Source organism: Anoplopoma fimbria, chromosome 6 (genome assembly GCF_027596085.1).
Source record: "Anoplopoma fimbria isolate UVic2021 breed Golden Eagle Sablefish chromosome 6, Afim_UVic_2022, whole genome shotgun sequence".
NCBI classification, from domain to species: domain Eukaryota; kingdom Metazoa; phylum Chordata; class Actinopteri; order Perciformes; family Anoplopomatidae; genus Anoplopoma; species Anoplopoma fimbria.
Window position 1 is genome coordinate 14,155,540 of NC_072454.1, and position 21,451 is coordinate 14,176,990.

The 21,451-nt window shown below is 42.7% G+C and overlaps 2 protein-coding genes across 2 annotated transcripts; one reads left to right on the top strand and one right to left on the bottom strand.

The window, feature by feature from the left end:
• Window positions 1–610: 610 nt before the first annotated feature.
• Window positions 611–5,709, top strand: LOC129092230 (BLOC-2 complex member HPS6). Its single transcript, XM_054600088.1, has one exon. The coding sequence runs from the start codon at window positions 927–929 to the stop codon at window positions 3,756–3,758; it is 2,832 nt and encodes a 943-aa protein (XP_054456063.1). The 5' UTR covers window positions 611–926; the 3' UTR covers window positions 3,759–5,709.
• Window positions 5,710–7,681: 1,972 nt separating this feature from the next.
• On the bottom strand, window positions 7,682–20,102 carry prom2 (prominin 2). Its single transcript, XM_054600510.1, has 24 exons — window positions 19,935–20,102; window positions 18,636–18,977; window positions 17,257–17,318; window positions 16,729–16,934; window positions 16,428–16,548; window positions 15,971–16,034; window positions 15,760–15,849; window positions 14,979–15,175; window positions 14,244–14,318; window positions 13,845–13,908; window positions 13,556–13,712; window positions 13,304–13,456; window positions 12,962–13,085; window positions 12,741–12,829; window positions 12,349–12,433; window positions 12,116–12,259; window positions 11,936–12,004; window positions 11,687–11,779; window positions 11,519–11,572; window positions 11,342–11,422; window positions 10,258–10,326; window positions 10,070–10,159; window positions 9,772–9,884; window positions 7,682–9,656 (listed from the first exon to the last, which is right to left on the bottom strand). The coding sequence occupies exons 2-24, from the start codon at window positions 18,901–18,903 to the stop codon at window positions 9,605–9,607; spliced, it is 2,520 nt and encodes an 839-aa protein (XP_054456485.1). The 5' UTR covers window positions 18,904–18,977; window positions 19,935–20,102; the 3' UTR covers window positions 7,682–9,604.
• Window positions 20,103–21,451: the final 1,349 nt, after the last annotated feature.

Consider the following 21,451-nt stretch of genomic DNA (forward strand, 5'->3'; position numbering starts at 1 on the left):
GACAGAGACAGAGACAGAGAGAGACAGAGACAGAGACAGAGAGAGAGAGACAGAGAGAGACAGAGAGAGACAGAGAGAGACAGAGAGAGACAGAGACAGACAGACAGACAGACAGACAGACAGACAGAGTACCAGTCAAAAGTTTTGGACACACCTTCTCATTCAGAATCTAAAATATAAAACATATTCTGGTTTGTTGAGCATTTGTTTGTTTACCACATAATTCCATATGTGTTCCTTCATAGTTTGGATGTCTTCAATATTAATCTACAATGTAGATATAAAATTATTTTTTTTAAAAAATAAAGAAAAACCATTGAATGAGAAGGTGTGTCCAAACATTTGACTGGTTTGACTAGACAGACAGACAGACAGACTGTAGACAGACAGATAGATAGATAGATAGATAGATAGATAGATAGATAGATAGATAGATAGATAGATAGATAGATAGATAGATAGATAGATAGATAGATAGATAGATAGATAGATAGATAGATAGATAAAAATGCTGTAAAATACAATGTGTATTTCCAACGCAAAGATGTGAAGATGTGTAACTCTGTCTGGCTGAAGACCAGCGTGCAGCGTCAGTCGCTCTTCTCTTCGCCTCTGTACAATCTTTGTCCTCCCTTTATGCAAATCGTCATCGGTATCCGGAAATGAACGATCCCGTGATGTCAAGGGGAGTGTTAGCATAGCATCGGAATGAGTGAAGTGGCTTTCGTCGGATCGGCCTCAAAAACTTGCTCAGCGGTTCCTGTCAGCTAAAAGTAACGCATCGCTGTTGTTTACCGACATGAGGTCACCGGGGCGGAAGGCTGCCGGAGGATGTATCCTTCCGCACGGACGGGATGAAGCCTCTACTCGGACCTGACGGGCTGCCTGTCGGTTAACTAGTCCCTCCGGAGCCCGAGGTCAGATTTATGTGCGGCAAGTTATTTACAACCTACGTCACGGGAGTTATGGCGAAGTTGGTGTTGGAGCAACTGTCAGATTTCGGGGACTACACCGGCGGCAAAGAGCTGCCCGAGATCATCAAAGTGACGAATAACAGCCTGGCAAACGTCCGCATGAGCCCAGATGGACGTCACGTTCATGTCATCCTCCACAAGCCTAAGGTCGGTCTTGTGACTCTGGACAAGTATGAAAGACCCCATCTCGGCCAGAACCAGAAGAAGCTGGATCTGCGGCTGCCACGAGCCGTGCCCATCGTGGATGTGTTATATCTGCACCCCCACAGCAGCAGCAGCAGAGACACAGCAGCAGTGGCTGTGGTTTATGAGAATGGAAAAGCTGAGTTTTGGAAGTTCCAGGAGTGCAAAGCCGGCTGGCATCTCCTGCAGACCTCGGATCTGTGCAACAGCCCCCGAGCCAGAGTGGTGTCTGTGTGTGCCTGCTCAAATGTCATCATCTGGTGTGAGGAGAGGCCGCCCTCAGAGAGCACCCCTGCCCTCAGCTCCACCAGGAATAAGTTGAGATACTGTGTTTGCAGACGTGACTTCGAGGTGGAGGAGGGGGCTGTCAGCTTGGGAGGGGTGAAAATCGCCCTCCACAACAATCCTAAGTTCACCGTGGTCAGCTCGGGTGAATATGTGCATCTTCTTCCTGATTTGAAGACGAAGCCGCTGATGAGCATCTCCAAATGTTTCCTCTCCTGGTCCCCTCGCCACGACTCCTTCACAGTGGGCATCACATGTAAAAGCGCCCCCCTGAGAAAGCTTTCAGCTCAAGAGTCCGACCTGAAGAGGTTGGTGACGGACTGTTTGGGGTATTTATCAACTCTTGATCCCCCTGAGATCTTGGACTTCTCTCCTACACCCTGTGGAGGCCTGCTGCTGCTGCTCAGCACAGGGTGGGTGTGTCTCCTGCAGAAAGACGGGATGCTGCGGCAGGTATACAAACTGGAAGACGACTGCTCGGTAAAATGTGGCGCTCAAACTAGCCTCTGCGTGTACCAGGACAACGTAGCGGTGCTGGTCGGGCAAAACCTGCATCTGATAGACTTGAACTGTGGCAGAGAGCTGGAAAAGATAACGCTGAAGAGAGAGGGGTTATTGTATGTAAATCAGGCTGACAGATGTGCACCCCACCTGCTCTCAGAAACCGGACTGTTTGTGGTTGTGAACAGGGAGACAGACTCTAAGCTGAGGCCTTCTGGTCTCAGTATTCATCCAGGAGCCCTCCTGGTAGAGGCTGTCTTTGAGGAGGCCTGTAAATACTACCAGCAGAGGAGCCTGAGCAGCACCCAGCTCACTGTGGACACCCTAAAGAAAGGAGGGAGGTTCCAGGCTCCCATCTCTTTAGCGTCCATCCTCAGGAGCTACCTTAATAACACGGGGCTGAGGCAGAAAGGAGCAGAGCCGTCCGAGAACGGAGGATCTGGATGTACAGCGGGACAAGACAAGCTAATCGGCTCTCTGGAGTCTGAGCTCAAGGCTCTGGTTTCTCTGGAGGAGGTGAAGGGGATTTTGGTGAGGGGGAATACCAAAGAGGTGGAGGCGGTGTGTGAGAGTCTAGTCGAGAAAGAAGTAACCAGGCTGCTCTCAGCCTCGGAGCTGGATAAAGAGGCTCTGCTCTACCTCAACTCCATCTTCAGCACATTCCCCAGCCAGTCGTGGAGAGCAGCGCAGGCGGCCCTTCAGCTACACTACAACGAGGAGGGCTCTCTGTCCAGCAGGGCTCCCCCAGATGTGTGGAAAACTGTCCTCAGTCCTGTTATGACAGCCAGCACCCCAACCTGCCTCCCTCTTGCAAACGGTGGGCCAAAGCACAATCATAGCCTCAAAGGTGATCACAACGCCAACTGTAAAGCCAAACCTACAAACTCCTCTTCCCCAGCTGCCCTGCCCGTGTTTGAGCTCCTCTGCCACTCAGTTTTCCACTTCCAGCCCAGCTCGTTGCCCAGGTTCCTTGAGCTGGCCCAGCAGCAGCAGGGCTCGGCCGGCCTGGGCCTCAGCCTGGCCTCCTCCTCCTCCTCCTCCTCCTCGTGGGGCTACTCCGGCGGGAGAGGAGGGGAGGGCGGGGAGAACAATGTGCCGCTCTACAAACGGGCCCTGTACTTCTTGTCCAGCCTGACCCCGGACAGGGACAAACGGCAGGACTTAGAGGTGGAGCTGCTGCTGGTCAGCGGGCGGCCTAATGCCATCCTGCAGGCTTTGAGGACTCTAATGGCCCAGCAGAGGTGGGAGCGGGTCACCCAGGTGGCCCAGAAGTTCTGCAAACAGAGCCCGCTGCTCAACAAGGAGATTTTCACCACTCTGCTGTGCGAGGTGACTCAGCACAGAGACCTTGACCCCTACTTGGACGTGCTGTGGGCGCTGTGCCCAGAGGACCTCACTGTCACCACCATTCTCAACTTGGTGCTGAAAAACCTCCCCTCCCCTAACACCTCCTCCTCCTCCTCCTCCTCATTCTCCATGTCCGGTGAGACCTCCACATCCCCTGCTCCCTTTGGAGACTCCCACAGCAGCCAGTTGACCATCGGGCTGTTGAAACCTCTGCTGAAAAAAGTCCTTCAGAGGGAGACCAAGCCCAGCCAGCGCTATGCAGACATCCTCCAGTCGCCATCATTCCCCCCTCCTGCACCTCCTCGCCAGCCTGCAGAGCAGCCCAGGTCTGTCACAGATCCCAGCACAGACTCGCCTCTTGGCAACGACATCGACGCTGCTTCTCCTGCAGAAACAGCCGAACAGCAGTCCTCCACACACACAACTGTCCCGAGAGCCAGGGTGGCGCTACCTGCTAACCCGGTCTGATCTCCACAGACATGAACACTCAACTTGGTAAAACAAAACCCGTCTTGTAAAATGTTCCACACATAATTCTGACCAAACTTTGAAGCAGCGTGTGTTGACAATCAAATTAAAACAATAATATTAATATGTTACAGGTATTCTAAGTGTAATATTTGATGGTCTTTTGTTTTTTAAGAGATTGGTAATGTGAGATGAAGTGTGACTACTAAAAACTATGAAATGACTACTGAAGATCTTACCGGTGTAAATAGTGCAGGTAATTTTAAGTCTTAATGTGTATATACTGTTTCTGCAATGTTATTTATCCCTTCAGCCTTAACTGCACGTGGATGAGAATGCTATTGCAAAGTCTTACATTGAATAAGCTTAGTCTTTATCACAGCACCATCAATGAATTATAATATATTGTGTTTATCCTCTGTCTAAAACAAAGCCAATAACTCCCATTTTGGGGATTTATCAAATAAGTGTGTACAATATTCTTTTTTTCGTTTAAAGTAGCTCATGTCTGCTAATTGTAGCAAAGTATAGCTGCCTTTTTGAGTTGTTGATGTCAAAGTGTGTTCATGCGGTGGGTAATCTACTGAGACAAGCTGGCCTTTGTGTTCGAATGTTTGTTTTAAGTGTGGAGTGGTTTAGAAGAGTAGGAGGGTCCAAGGTTCCTTTATTGACTTCTAGTTTTGTACTTAACATACTAGAAGTGCTTAAACATTAACCTGGTTTCGATGGGCTCAACCAGACCATGTAGCCTCCGTAAACCCAAAAACACAAAACAAGTCTGCCTTTCTGGCCTTTGCTTCCATTTTTAAATTCTTGTCATCCATTTGTCTCTCAGGACTCCATCTTGTCCTCTCTGCTCCTTCGCAGCCCAACTCACAGGACATTCCAGACATATTACCCAGTAAAAGTGACTCACAGTTCGACTTTAAATTCAATTTTGGAGGTAATTCTGTTAGGATTCTAGTGTGGGTTGGCTCCGCTGTGACTAACATAGACGCCCTGCTGCTCGCATAAGGTCATGTACGTCTTCCTTCATGGATCCAGTGAGGGTAATGTTATTAGAGATATTAGGTCCTCTTTGTCTTCTTGGTCCTTTTTTTTCTCCATGCTCTAGAACTGATCGCACTTTTACATCCCCCCAGTCAGTATTGTTTGTACCATGCATCTATTCAAATGAATATTTTTTTTCCGATTTAATGCTGTAAACAAAAGTATATTTAAGTGCCTATTGCATTTGATGCCTTGTTAATGTTTGTGCGGTCTATATAGCTTGTTTTAATCAAACGAAGTGTTTAACAAAAGATTATTTATTTTGTTCCAATCTTTTGAAGACGACTAAAACAACAACTCTGCGCTGCATGGGTGAGACCCTCTTGTGACATCTCTAGAATGTCAAATGACAATCAGACTCCAAAATGCTGCAGAACAATCAGTTCAGAGTGCCTTTTCACAACGCTGCTTTTTCATTTACAGTTTAGTGCCACATTCCTGCTGGGCCTCCTCAGCGTCTCTCATATTCTGGAGAAGTAACTGGAGGTAGATCAGAGGATAACAGCCAACTACGATCAACAGTTTTTTTTAAATGATATTTTAATTTCAATATGAAACCTGCTTATTTCTTACTCTGGTCTGACTGGACTGACTGTGTCATTCCAAGCTTTGTGCACTTAAACAAACTCAACAAAATATGTAGGACTGACTGCAGTTCAGTGCCATGAGTTTCGATGTGTACCAGCCCATCTGAGAGTCACTGGGATTCGACTACCCCAGACAGGCCGCTCAGCCTGATGACATGGCTGCTCACCTGTTAAATGTTAATCTGCCTTGTTCCAACTAAATTTCACACTTACTTTGTTTACCTTTGGTGTTGCTCTCCTTTCAGTGTCATTTGAAAAAAAAGAAAAATGTATACAAGTATTTATGAGCTCATACTGTATGCTATTAAACTAAAGATAAAACTTATGTTTGCTCTCCTGAGTTTTTCATATTAAGTTGCTTGTTCGGGAATAAATATGAAGCTTGTTATGTTCAGTGTTTTTGGGACTGAACTTATGATTGAACTCTGGCAGCTTTTGAAAGTTTGTTGAGGTGCTGTTTAAGCTTTCATTGTGTTCCTCTCCCATGCATGGGGGGCTGAATAGACAGCCAGTTAACAATACATGTGTCTGTCAAACTTCATTATCACCTGCCTGCCTGTTCCCACAGTTTGCTGTAGTTCTGGTTTGTTCGGCTCTATCAGCATATTCCATTCACACTACTGTACAACAACAGGTCTATCTGACAGATCACACGCTATTCAATCTGAAACAAATAACACGTGAAGGCCAATATACTCTTAATGTCTATTTACAGCTAATTCCGTCGAACCAGAAACACAGTCTTCGGATAGAAAAGCTCAGCCACGTGTTGTACAAACACAATCATTTATTCACATGATCCAATGCACCCGTTTCTGAGTTTCACTATATCCCTGCCATGGACAAATCCACTTACAGCTGCAGTCTGTGTGTGTGTGTGTGTGTGTGTGTGTGTGTGTGTGTGTGTGTGTGTGTGTGTGTGTGTGTGTGTGTGTGTGTGTGTGTGTGTGTGTGTGTGTGTGTGTGTGTGTGTGTGTGTGTGTGTGTGTGTGTGTGTGTGTGTGTGTGTGTGTGTGTGTGATCTAGCTGAAGGGTTTGAGTGTGTGGTCAGGGCCTATAAGAGGAATGCGCAGTCGTTACCCATTAAGCTTCTCTTAACTAACTCTGAAAACAACAAAAGCAGAGGCAGTAGACAGAGTGCATGTGTGTGGCTGCTGGTTGTCACAGCAAATGGAAATGTGAGGGGATATGATCACAGGAGTGGAATAAGTGTAGAGGTGGAATGTGGAGGGTAGTGACTCCTGTGTCTTCAGTGTAGGTTGCACAGGCTAATAAGAGACTGAGTCTTCCCAAAAGGGCGACTAAATGACAGAGGTATATATAACCTGATACCTCACATCCCTCAGCAAATCTCTATCCCCACCCCCTCTATTTTCCTTTGCTTTTGCTTTCACTTCGTGTCACACATTTCTCTGGATCTCATATTACAAGGTTGTGAGTCACGCTGGCGCTGTATGTCATTGATTCACTTGTTCTAATTATAGATGCATTCTGTAAACAATAATAAAGATAAACAGATGCTGGCAGGCTCTACCTGTTCCTTTGTCCGGTGATTGTCTCTGAACACTTGACTATGTGATTCTGAGCTGCAACAATGAATGCATTAATGGAAGGATAACTGAACCAAAGAGTTATTTAATAATTCATATTAATGGATCTCTCAGGCTATAGTTAATTTATATTTTACACACAGAAAAGCAACACTAAAATGTTTGTGTTGTGATACTTCTTATACCTTATAGTTAATGCGGTGTTTAGATTTAATAATCATACTGCGGCTCCTGTTTTTTTCGCCCATGACTGGACTATAAATGAGCCTATGGATAATTAGCCTATTAAATTTGTACTTGAGCATACAAATTAAATCATAGCCTTTGATACGAATGCTGTGATTCAATTAATATGCTGATTGGCTGAAGGTGTCACGCTTGGAGAACCAGCAGACCAGGTAGGATGATGTGTTTAATACTTGAGGTAAGTTGTGGGGAACAGGAGGACGCTGCGGCCCAGCAGGGAACAAGTGTTGGCCCCTATATGACACATGGAGCAGATGTCAGCTAGGGCCTCTGCTCCACTCGCCATGCACTCACAAGTTCTTCCTCAAAAAGAATGTCCACTGGGTCCATGTCTGGTTGTTTCATCCTGTTGATTCGAGAGCAGGCATCAGGGGAAGGACCCAAATGACAGACCAGGCAGGTAGATGTGATAAGTAAATGATTCAATAAAAAAAAAAAAGGAACTTACAAATCAGAATGTCAAACAGGCAAACAAAACTCAGTGTGGAAGGATGAACAGACAAAGAACAAAGCGACAGAGTTATAAATAGGGACTTACAAATGGGGAAGTGGGAACAGGTGACTGCAGGGCTAACAAGAAACAGGTGAAACTAATCAGGGACGGGGCAGACAATCAACAAAGGCAAGAATACATACAAAGGCACGGCAGTAAAACCTGACACAGGACACATGAGACAGCAAACTTCTAAGTCAGCAGACTAAACAAAACCCAAGACCATCACAGAAGGGTTGAATTCATCATTTATCCAAACAACCAGTTTGTGTTGCTGCAATCGCCTAATAGAAAAGCTAGCATGGCTGTACTCTTGAAATTGGATTACATTTTTGAAAACCTGATTTAATTTGATTTAGAAGATGATTGCTCAAATAAACATGTTTACTGTTGCTGTGCATTATCTTCAATGAGAGTTTTTCCAAATATTCTGTCCAGGTGCATCAAAATGTCCTGTGCTGAAAAAGGTACTTTACAACATAGAATGTCTGTTAGTATTTGACAATTAATAATCAACACAGGGAGGCCAGATTCATGTTATATTGAAGAAAAAAAGTTAAATGTTTATATCTTGGATTTCAACCAGCTCACAACAAAATTCCTCTTCTCATATGTTAATCTACACAGTGTCACATGAGTTAGGAATTTAAAGTTGATCTGTTTGCATGACTGTTGAGATACCAGAGAAGCATGACTGTAATCATAAACACAAAGACCAACCATCAATGTCTATTCTAGTAAATGATAACCTGCTTCTAACTGTTTGTAGGACTGCAGACTGTATTTGTTACCGGAGCAGTTTGTTAAACTTAGATTCTGAACAGTTGCAGTGTGATGAAGGTTCATGTTCGATCCAAAGGGATATACTGGGCAACAAATGTGCACTGTGAAAAGCACTTTCATGGTTTGTGTGGAAAATAGACCGATTGATCTCTGAGATTCCATTCATGTTACGGTTAAAAGGTAAAAAAATGCACAGCAGACTTGTTTGTGGCAATTTACTTACAGTAGTTTTCACAACAGCTGAATCACATTAACCATATAACCATATAAAGTGCTGTGTAACAGAAATATAAAACACAATCTACTACCGTGGACAAAGCAGTACAAAGTACAAAAAACATCATAATTGAATCATGAATCACATCAGTCAAAAATGTACAAAAACAGATTTGCAAGTAAAAAAAAAGGAAACTTTGCAACCGAATGTATCAGTAACACCAGTCCCACAAAAAGTTTATTCATTTCATGATTCATACAAAAATGTGTGCTTAAATTTAGAAAAATGAACAATAGTAGTGCAAATGTGATTAACAATTAAATTTAAAAAGGGTTTCCCATTGGAATTAGGTTGCCGAACCATGGCAGTGAACAGAAAGAGGAAGACACATTATAAAAAGCCCGTTGGCACAGTAACACACTGCTGCATTGTCTGAGAACACTGCACACAAACATCACTGTATATAAATGTGAAATGTGATTAAATCGCAAAAATCTGCTTTACAGTTTGAAATATATATTCAGCCTTTAATCTCAGAATCCAGCAGAAGCTCAGTTCATATATTAAATACTTACAAAACATTCATGTCATACAATAAGTCTCTTTAAGATGTTTATTTAACATTATGAAAAAAGTTCCCTGCCGATTCCCTTATGCCCTGTGTGGCCCTGAGGTCAATTTAAAGATGCTGTGTGTGATGTTTGACATTTACAGTATGTATGACTACTTCAGTCATTTTTGCTTCTGATAAAAATTGGAATTAAAAAAAGATATAAGTAGGTAACCTTATTTCTTTTTTAGTTTGCGACTTTTCACTACAGTGACAATGTGCCACATCTGTACAGGAGTGAACCATGTGTCTCTATCTTGTCTAGCGATGCCAGAGTCCTTTAAAGCTGTAACCCACATACGCCGTCCTCTCAGGTGAATTTCATCTGGGCCCGCGGGATACTGCTCATAATTAACTGGTCACTGGAAACGGAGACATTAAGAGCAGTCAAAGGCAGGCAGGCAGAGTGAAATGAGTCATGTGACTCCAGTAAATAGATTTAGTAGATGTTTGTAATTTTTTGTTGGTGCTACTTACTCAAAGACATCAGAATACTTCATTATCCTGTAGTACTTGGCTAGTTTCATAGAAAGGATAATGCTGGGGATGAAGAAGATTATGCACCAGCCCAGACTGAACCAGAACGCATTCTAAAAAGAGAGAGCGTGGGTACAATAAGGACTGATAAATAAAATGAGAGTGATTTTGACAAAGACAAACATTGCCATTTCTCAAACTTTTCCCTACTCTCCAGCCTTCAGAGCATTTGTCAAAAAGAAATCAATTGGTTATGACTTTGTACCTACAAGTGGAGCTAATAACATTGGTTCCTCACCAGAGACTCCACTATGTATGAGCAGAGGATAATCTCAACGGAGTCCACGGCTCCCGCCACCGGCCCACAGCGGCCCACCTGCTGTGTGATCTAAGGGAGAGTACACAGATCAGTAACATTACAAACCTGCAAACATCGGACACATACTTTGTATATGTTAAAAGTGTAAAAATCTGAACAAAATTTACCGTATCATTGGCCCAGTCAGCATAATTAATGAAGTAATCCAGCTGACAGTCCAAAAACTTTTTGCTCTCCTAGAATCGTGAGAGAGAGAGAAAAAGAGTGAATTCCACACATTTTCTCCCTGCTTCATGTGAGAGGTCATGAGGAATTCTGGGAAAATCCTCTGAAGTGACCCGTAAATAACTGCAATGGCAGTATGATTAGGCAAGGCAATTAGGTTATTTATAAAGCACATTTAATGCACAGAAGCAATTTTACATAATGCATCAAACATTAAAGGATAAGGCTTGTGATACTCTATATTTCTATTACTGTCAACAAATCACACGAAAGGACCAAAACCACCAACAATCACTATATCTAACTAACAAGTATTGTCCGTGCAGCCAAGTTCTGACACAGTTTGTACCTCGGTGGAATAGAGCCCCAATGTTGTCCAAAAACTATTAAACAGGTCACACCGTTGCCCTGGGGGACATGTTCCTTCATAACCATGAACACATACACACATTTTAGTTTATTTTTGGTTAGTCCCATGTGCCCAGTAGTGATGACGTAAATACTCACAAGAGCACCAGATGTGCACAAACAGCAGCTTAAAATAGTCGCAGACAAATACAGTATGTACTGCTGTCTGAAAACCACAATGTCCAGATGTTTAAGGTCTTTTAACTTTTGTTGACATGTCTCAAAATAACAACACCAGCCATATCCTTTAAATAAATGATTGATGGTGATTATGCAATTCAAAATATTAAAGTGCAACTGGATAATTAGAGTGGAAATCAGGTTTGTTAGGATCCTACCAGCAACGTTTATATGACAAAACACCCTGGACCCCTCCAGGAAATACTAACAAAATGTGTATCTAAAAGCATGCATTACTACAAATAAAGACAAATGTGATGAGACACTAAGTGTAATTCATGCGCTGTTGATGTGGAACCAACAAGCACATTGTTTCAACTGCAAGCAGCACACCTCCTCCCTGCCCCCTCTGGCTAAATGACTGACTGAACACAGGCATTAACAGACCACATGGAGCATTTTTTTCTTCTAACTCATGTGACTCGTGGCTCTACTCACAGTCTTGACAATCTGTGTCGTATTTGTGTTGAGGAAGTCTTGTGCTGCTCCCACGTTGCTCAGCACCTCCTCTACTGTTCCCTAGATGAGCCGGAGAGGAGAGAATGAGCCACAGGAAGAAAGAGGGGAGAATTACTTTCATTCTTGACAGTTTCAGGTGTTAGTCGGTGCACTCACATTGATTTTTTCTGCTGTGGATTCAAGGCTCTTGATGGTTGAGTTCAGGTTTTCCTGAGGGCGAAGGCAGTAGATCTCTATGTTTAAATTCAGATGGATGACCAACATGGGAAAACCAGAATAAGGACATTAGGAGAGATGGCAGCCGAGATGGGGCAGGCTACTCACAAGTTGTGGGATGATGATTGTTTCTATGTCGGTCTGGATCTGCCTCAGGTCCCTGGCCTCATTTTGGAGCTCTTCTCGAGTATCACTGTCCGCCTAGAAACAAGCAAATGGTTGTTTATTTGAAAAAACACAAGCATCAGAAAAAAATTGTATTTAGTGAGGAATCATGTGACGTGTCTATAGTGCGGAGAAGCAGAGTAAAGTGTAAAATGATAACGGGGCTTTATGTATTATGTTAATGTCACTCACTAGATTGGCAGCGAGCCCATCAAGTTTATCTGCTGTTGTATTCAGATTGATGCTGGAAATGTTGTTCATCTGTAAGAGACAAGCAGGGGATACTGGATCACAACGTCATGTCACACGTGGATACTTGTAATGATGTTAAATCTACACAAAGATACATGCAAGCCCATGAATAACACCTACCTGCTGCATGACAGCATTGGAGTCAATATTTATAGACTTGTTGGAGAAGCTTCTCAGCTGGTTTTTAACTTCAGGGCTCAGGATAGTGATGGTGGACAGAGTGATGTCTATGTTCTCAAATTGCTGCTGGATCTCCTCTGTGTACTGTGTGTGTGACCGACACATTTCAACATGTGTTTAATAAAGTTATTGTATTAGAACATTATTTATTTTGAGCAGATGCACAAACTCACTTTAGTTACATTGAGCAGGTCTTCAAGGTTTATGAGCTCATACAGGTGGAGTGTTGTCCACAGAGGCTTGTTTTTCTCACAGTCTCTGTAAGATAAGATAAGATAAGATAAGATAATCCTTTATTAGTCCCGCAGCGGGGAAATTTGCAGGCTTACAGCAGCATAGAGTAAACATTAACATGAAGTCCAACTTATTGGTACCTAATCACAATAACACATTTACAGTGCTTAATAAATCCCACTAACTATTATTTCTGAGATGAGCAGGTGCGTAATTAATGTCAGAAAAGAGCAAATAAAACTAAACTACATTGAGAGACAAGCCTGTGTGTATGCATGCACATGAGTATCTGCGTTTGTTCCTGTGTGAGAGGTCCATTTGCATCACATACCTATAGATATCAGAGATATTGATGTTGGTTTTCAATCCCAAAGATTGACCTATATCCAAACCTGGAATTAATCCTGGAGTGTCAATTAGCTGTGGAGAGAGGAGGCATTTAGATTAACACAAGGCTATCTGAAAACAATCTCCAGCTGCTTTGTGATACAGATACCTGCAGACATTAGTGTGTGCAGGTGTGTGTGTGTGTTTCTTTTAATTTATTGCTACCTTTAGCAGTTGTCCATCATTCCAGGGCCGACATAGCAGAGTGAAAACGTTCCCGCCCAGCAGGAACAGCAGCAGCACAGCTATCATCAACAGCCATGAGAAAAGGAAGCTGAAACCTGCACCCCTGCAACCAAATCCAGGTCAGAGGTCAAACAAGAGGTAATGAGGTGAAACATTTTGATGTTTCTCCCCCATAATAGCATCACAAAAACACATGAGTTCAGATTGTTTCATTTGTTTTGATGCAAAAAAAACATCAGATTCTGTAGATTGAAGTTCGTCCCTGTCAGGCTGCCATGATGTCTTGCTAAAATGTATCCGTCATGACAAACCAGAACTCACATCATGAGGAATGTGCCTCCACAATCCGCCGTGCAGGAGCGCTTCGTGGGGTCTACGTTGGGTGTCAGACCCAGAGGGCCCAGGACCAGACCCAGGAAGTTACACAGCACCACCAGGAGGACCACGCAGCACAGGACCACACACACTCCCCATCTGGAAAAGTATACACACTTGGTCACTGTGTGTATGTGATTTTTGGCTTTTCTTTTGCATTGATTATCTTCATTGTGTTAGCACATCCGGGTTTTTTACCTAATATGCTCGGCTCTCTCGATCTCCGGTGTGATACTGACAATTTCTCTCTGCAGCTGGTTCAGCGTTTCCGACACACTGGCCAGATCAGATAAAGGGATGTCATTGGTTACCTGAGAGATCTGTGTTTGTATGTCACCTAACAGCTGCTTGCTGCCTAAAAAACACACAGACACACAGAAACTTTAATTTTTTTAATTTATCTTATCTTACAACTAAAGTGGATTAACACACTAATATTTGAAAGAGTGAACCCCTAAAGTTTGTGTCAGTAAATGTGCTCACTCACTTTGAACTAAATCCTTGGTGTCATTGGTCACCCTCTCGGGAATGCTGTCGTAATAGTCATCCACCTGAAAGGCAGTGAATTCATTTTCATAATATCATAATAGATATAGTGTTGAAGTATTGTGTCTTTCTGTCAAGCTCTTTTCTATGAAGAAGTAGCTTTCTTGTAGTCAGCTACAACATTAGCTACAGCTACAACTAAGATAATGTGTGAGCTACAACGGCTCACACATTATCTTCATCTCAATGTGTGTAGCTACACAATTATTACATTATCTTTGATTAAAAGTTGTCAACACTCATCCCTCTATCCGTCCACTTTTTAGATGTGTCAATAAGGCAGGCATTACATTATCAAGAATGATTATAAACATATTTTGTTTTATCTGAAGTCACTGACCTCCTTGATTTTGGATTGGAGATTAGTTTTCTTGATTTCATCCACTGCAGACTGGAAATCATTTAAGCTGGGAATCTGTGGAGAACAACCCGAGACATAAACCATTGTGAGCAGCCATCACATGTAATGACATGTTATACTTTAAACTAACAGAGGAGGGCAGCAGTCTTCAGCAAAAAAAGTCTTTATACATTTCCATAGATGTTAATAAAGAGCCAGCGGGCCACAATAAAATGGGTTCATACAAAAGAATATTGAGTGGTATCACTTCTCTTGTCTTGTTGTCATGATGGAGATTATATATTATTCTGTACATTTTCTTAAATACTGTTGAGGAGATGAGAAAAAACAAGAGGAGAGGAGAGGAGAGTCTGCATGTGTCAGAGTTAGAGGAGTGTAGGAGGAATAGAGAAGAACAGATGGGAGGACTCAGAGGACAAATCAGCTGTTTCGACAAAGCCAAAAATGAAGAGCATTCATCATGTGTCACAGTATCTCAGCCTGCGTCAGAGTTTGATTGCATAAATTAATAAAAAAGGAATCAATGAATAAAAATAAATGAAGTAAATTGTGTTGCTTCATGCTGATGTCTTGTCAAGCCAAATAAAGGCGGCGATTCTTTGTCTGAACTTCAAACCTAACTCCTCTTTTGCCTAAAACACTTGAGCTGACATGACTGTGAAAACACAGGAATTTCCCTTGCTACATACTAGGTAACACAAAATCAGGACTCACTGTGATGGAGGTGTCCAATGTTAGTTTCTGTAGCTCAGGCTTCAGGTTGTTACAGCCGATGCAGTTTGGGCTGGATAAAGTGTTATTGATTTGATTTTTAACTGCAGTGAGGTTGGCCTGGAGGCGGTCAACGCTGGACTGCAGCTGGGCCAAAGATGAGTTCAGCTTTTTCAGTTTAAGATCGGTGTTTTCAGTCTCTGCTCACACAAATGAAAGGAACACACAGTTTATGCGTATGTTTAAAAAGTATCAATCATTTTAACACTATGACTTTTTGGATGCTGGCTTTGAGATCAAAATTAATTCAAAAAGCTGAAACAAGGGGAGTTTCTGAACTAAAAGTGAGCACTAAAAGAGAAAAGATTTTTGAGGGAGATATAATCAAGCTGCTCTTAATGGGTGGATGATGTCGGTAAATTATGCATCAGGACTTAATTTGTCATCTTGTAATTATTACAGACAAAAAAATCTAAAACTTTATGTTGCATACCTACACACTCAACTACAAAACCTAATGGATTAATGTATTCATATCCAGCTGTCTGTTGCAAGGGAGCATGTTTAGAAACTATTCCAGTCTGGAAGTGTATAATATTTCCGCTTAAGAATTGTTAAAAAATAATATATATATATATATATATAAATATGGGTAAGAAGTGAAGTCCACAATATACTCATGAGAGGTACCCCGCCTAGATGATTACCTATCTCCTGTCAAATATGCACACAAGCATTGACATGCTCAGACTAAAACAGGACAGAGCAGGCAGGTTCACAATACCTTGATCCAGCAGTTTAACCGAGCTCAGCGCTGGATCCAGGGTTCCTCTGAACCGCTCCTTGATCTCTGTTCCCAACTGAGGTCCAATGGCTGATTGGTGCAAACAGGCGTGAAGGGGTTAAACAAGGTTGAGAAAACATACATTGTATTGCGGCTGTTAGTGAACATAAGTGGTTCCTCTGTTTATACATTATTAGTTCCCTGTTCTTACCATCTAGGTTTCTGGTCACCTCCTGTACGGTTCTGTAGCTTTCATTCACCACATAGTGGACTTGCTGGAGATAGGCAGAGGAGAAACAAACGATTTCAAAGTGTGCACATACTGCTTACACAAGCTAATCCTATGTAGCAGCTTTTGGAGATGAAGAAGAACAAACACAACCCTACCCTTCATTTCCCGTCAACCTTTTCCAACTCTCTTGTATCTTGAGATAAGTGTATTGACACTGCAGAGCGCAGAGCTGGTCTTTAACCAGTGGACTGACTGGAGAATTTAGGGGGTCTGTTTGCTTTTCACACAAAAACTGTCGACTCACAGCACATTGAGGGCAGGGGTGTAGGATGTTATGTGACTAGTCTGATAACGCTGCCACATTAAGGTCCCAGATCTTTGACTTTTGTATATTTTCATATTCATGCTCTTCAATACACAAGAGGTTTCCTCTTACCTGAGGCACAGCAGTGAGGAAGGAGTGGATGTTGTCTATAGTTTTGTTGATCTCCACTTGACTCTGGTCCACACTCACTTTGACGACTTCGTTACTTTTGAACATGCATATGTTCCCAGCACTGGAAATATGCACACAAACACACACACTATTCAATTTGTGTCATGAACATAATCCAAGTGAGACATACACAGGCACTGAGGCATGCACATTCAAGCTGCCTCTATGCGATGCTAATTTCAGATAACACATCATTATGCTGTCCAAAAACACACATGAGAGCACACACACACACACTCACAGGATAATGACTGTGGTGACGAATGCAGTCCAGTAGAGAGTTCTTCTGCGACAGTGAATGGAGGAGGTCTGTTTCTGGTACATCTTCCCACCACAGTTACCACAGCAGCGACAGCACGCCAAGAAGAAGCCAACTATGGGCATCAGAACAATGTACAGGACGCCAATGGCTGCACACACCAGGAACCCCACTTCATACACCAGGTACTGAACACACACACACACACACACACAAACACAGACTTGTCACTAGACGGCAGAACAGCAGCATGTTTCTGTGGTTTATTGTGACGTCAAACACTGTGAGAAATCATCAGGCAGTTTTACATTACTGTGGTGACAGTCCACAATGTGGGAGAGGATGGAAGAGTCTCAGTGACTTCAGTCGACTGGGATAAATACACACAAGGCTGATTTAACGTCGAATATTCTCAGATTACCAGCTCGAGGGGCTCTGAGGAGGACGTGTCTGCCTTCCCCCCCACCCACATATATGGAAGTTATATGTGAATAAATGTATTTCACTTACTTCTTTGAGGGATTCTTGAATTAACACTGCCTCAGAATCCCGGGCTATTTGCAGGATCAGATCTAGAAAGAAATCAGAGAGTAAACACTTTTTTATGACTATGTTTTTCAACAACTTCAGATAACACAAAGGCCAAGGAAAGCTAATAGATATTCTACTCCGCCAGTCTCTGTCCCAGATATGCATGAACAAAAAGCTCAGCCAGGGGTATAATATGTGCTGTGGTCCGTACAAACATTTTAATCTCTTGCATTGTAAAAGTTGAAATCTGACACCTACATCTTTTGGTTACTAGGAAACCAGGACAGCTTTCAAGGAAGACTGGATTTAGACACAAACACAGTAAAACAAACATGACACAAAGCCTGTAGTTTATGGCCTTGGATATTTTTCTCAAAACACAGATGCAGGTAACTGAGAGGATGTGTTGTTCAGGCGCTCTTCACACCAGGTATTTATATAGTTCTCACCATCTGTCTGTGTCACATCAGATTGCAGTCTGGTATAAATGGCCTTACGCAAATTGTATATTACCTCATGGCTTTGCATTTCTCCTTTTATAGCTTGAATTTCACTTTAAAATGCTTGACTTTTTACATAAACTTAATAACAGGCCCTCTGTTTGAACACAAGCTTTTGAGTGGAAGGCCACTAAGCAATATAATAAAATGTATTAATCCGGGCTTGTAAAGCAGAAAACCATCAAGTCATTTGCCGTTTCATAGCCCGTTGCAGACAGTTTGTTTGAACAACTGTTGACGCCTACCGAGTCACATGGAAGGTTTTGAAGGTAAACTGCAGTCTCTTAATGCCTCATTATGTATATTGATAGTAGTTGAAATCCACTTAAATGTCACTATCCAACACGATGATCACTGAGAACATTGACTTTAAAACTTGGTAAGGGTTGTTCAACATGTCTTTGTGTCAGTCTATTTCCCTTTTTGAAATCAATACCAAGCAGGAAGTAATAGAGACGTTTAATGGAGCATTACAGCATGTCACAGGGACAGACAAAAGACCACAGGTGTGACAACAGTCTAAGTAAGAGGAAACTAGTACCTTAATACATCAGCGAAGTGCTTAAAGGTTAAAGATTGACCAAACCTTACTGATTAACCATCTTTCTGTTCTGGCATTGTTAGCTTAAGAGGAGGTGTGAGGGTTAAAACTGATGTGTCACCTTTGTACGGACATTTTGCCAAGTACAGAGTGTGAAAGCATTTAAATGTAATTTAATCTTCACCTGGTTTCTTGGTGACGTAGGCGATGACAAAACAAAACAGCTATCTTATGAGTAAGTAGACAGGGTCCTATATGCATCAGAACATGATGATATACACAGTGTCTGATAAGTGAGTAATACTGATGACACTGACCTTTAGGAAAGGGGTTCGGCTGGACCGTGTGGAGGAAGGACTGGACCAGAGCTGCCATGAAGCCCACACTGGGGTCCTCCTCCGCTGTGTGCTGGTACTTGGGCTGGGTGAGGCTCTGTGGGGCCGCAGCCGCAGGACAGACTGGCCCAGTCTGTGGAGGGACAGACTGGGCCAGGCTGAGTCCCAGCAGCAGCACTACCACCACGGCCCTGAACGCTCCAGCGCTGCCCTGCCACTTCCAAGCCCTCACGCTCACACAAAATCCCATGTCTACTGATGGGAAAAGACTCGGATGGACAAACAGAGCGATCACTTCATCGCACGAGCTCTGTCTTGATGCGTCTGGAAACGAGATAAATAAAGGCTGAATACAATGACACACTCATACAAGGCAGGGGAGTGATAGAGATTGCAGAAGAAACCCACAGACTGAGTCACAGAGACAGAGGTCGCAGTGCAGTTTGTTACAAAATGGCAATAGAAACTAAAACTTCTGCTGCTTTGCATAAGAAACGTTACGATGGCATTTTAAAATGGGAAATATAAATGTTAAGCCCATGCCTATTTTGTTTTCTGAGAAAAGCAGTGACCTTTAAGCTTCTATTTCATACTTCTGTACTTAACCAGAGACTTTGGACATTGTCATTGGGTACAGGAAGAGCTGACATTTACAGGAAATGTTCCTTGGGAAAAAATAGGGATTATTACAACATGTATGGTTGTGGTGTCAGCGCTGTGTTCATAGTGTAAACACACAGAAATGCTGCATCCGCCTCAGATACCTGCATCACCTGTGTTTGTCCTACCATGACTGTCTCTCAGAGCAGTTCAGAGTACCAAATAATCTGAGCAAAGGAAACAAAAGTTTTCTGCCTTCACCAAAAATATTTGAACAATCATCAACTGTATGTTTTCATAGGTGTAGCTCGCTTAATCAAATAACTTAACAAGGGTAAAGCCCAAAAGTAACCAAACACATCTATCTTCTCTTATGGTTAAAGCAAATTGTTGAAATCGGAGAAAACTGTCTTCTTTTTAAACACGATCGCCCTCTTTAACCTTACATACAGCAGCTTGAGGATATTTACTGTCCCTTCAGCATCTCTGAAAACAAACTGTCTGATCAGTTCCTCCTGGTCTAGGCACTTGTCAAGGTAAGTGAATGATTGAGAGGGTAAAAAAGTGGGTTCAAAGTCAAAAGAGAGCAGATAAGGAAGGGATAGAAATGTAGAGGAAAAACTAAATGTAGACACAGGAGAGCAGAGTGAGCATTTGGCTGTTTGCTCTCAGTCAACTCACCTGCCTTGGTCAGACATAAAAGGACAGTCGCGCTGCTCTGATCTCCAGTAATTCAGTGAGGGGCGTGTGACTCTTAAGGTCCTGTAGAAACCTGATATGCTCTGCTCTTGCTGTTAAGTTGAAGCTGACTGTGTGCTCGCCTGGTGAACACTGGCACTAACAAGTGAGGGAGGGAGAAAAGGGAGGGTCTTAAAGAGAAACCCAGGGAGAGAGGGAGAGAGGGAGAGAGGGAGCAAGTGACATGGGAAAAAGAGTGAGAGCAAATAATTGTTATGGTTACTGTCCAACAAATGGTATTTTCCCACTTTGCTTCCTGGATTTGAGTGTATCAGGGGGAAATCACAGGGTTGCCTAATGTTCCAGTAAAAATTGCAAGGTTATATATCTTTTTGTTGATTAAAAAGGTAATTTCCATGCCTTCAAGCCCACATCTGCAATGTTGTGGCATCCAAACAAACAACAACACAGCCCAAATATGCAGGACAACATAGCTGGGAAGGATACACTTGGGAAAGGGAGTTTTGAGAAGATCTAAATGTTGCCAAGAAATCCTCAAAAATATTTCAGCTGACATTATTGAATTAGGCTTTCCCTGTGTTATCTCTATTTTCAAGATAAACAGTATAACTCTGCAGCTAAATATGCCAAGACTAGAATTAAACTATCGCTCTACAGACTGAACTACACCTAGTATTAAACCACTTTCAGGAAAAGATGGGAAACTTACCAATAATTTGCATCTGATACACAGGTGGTAGGAAATACATTTACATGAAAAGGAACATAATTGTACCGCAGGCGTAGGTTTGGCTTACCAGTTCTATTGATGCAAAAGAAGGGAAAGGAGTGTACCTGTCTGCCCACGTCTCTTGTCTGGTTTAGCAGGTGCACTTGCTGTTCACTCATCCCTGGTTCACCCCAACACAAAGTCATCAATTACAGGCTGATCCTTTAAGCTGCTACCAAGAGACCTGCTACCAAGTGGCTTTGGCATGTGAGGACTACAGAGGCCTTGCCATGCGGCCACTCAGTGATTGACCTCATTGATTCTGTGATCCTGAAACAACAACAACTTTACAAGACTCCTCCTGGTTGGTCTGTTATAGTCGCGATAAGAACGTGATCCCTCACCTGCTTCCCACCTGTGAACATATTTTTGATTCATAGAAACACCTTTGCCAGGGACCGAAGTCTCTGACTGATCCCTTCGAAACTGTCTTCATGATTTGGTTAAAAGTTCAGAAAAAGTAAAAAAGTGTAACTCAATTTGAAATGATTTTATCACAGATCCCAAGGTCCAGAATAAGCTTCCATGTGCAAATACTAGTCACTACTTGTAGCTTTTGTTAGATTGGAAGAGAGGCAACCTTCTGAAGCCCAGCAGGTGCTTGTTATGGTCAACCTTTGTAAAATGTAGCTACGTTTTAGTGCAATTATGTAATTATCTGATCTGAGGTGTCAACACCCCCTTCTCCCTCCCTGCCCTTCTGTCTCCGTTTTGTCTTTTTGTCTGAGAT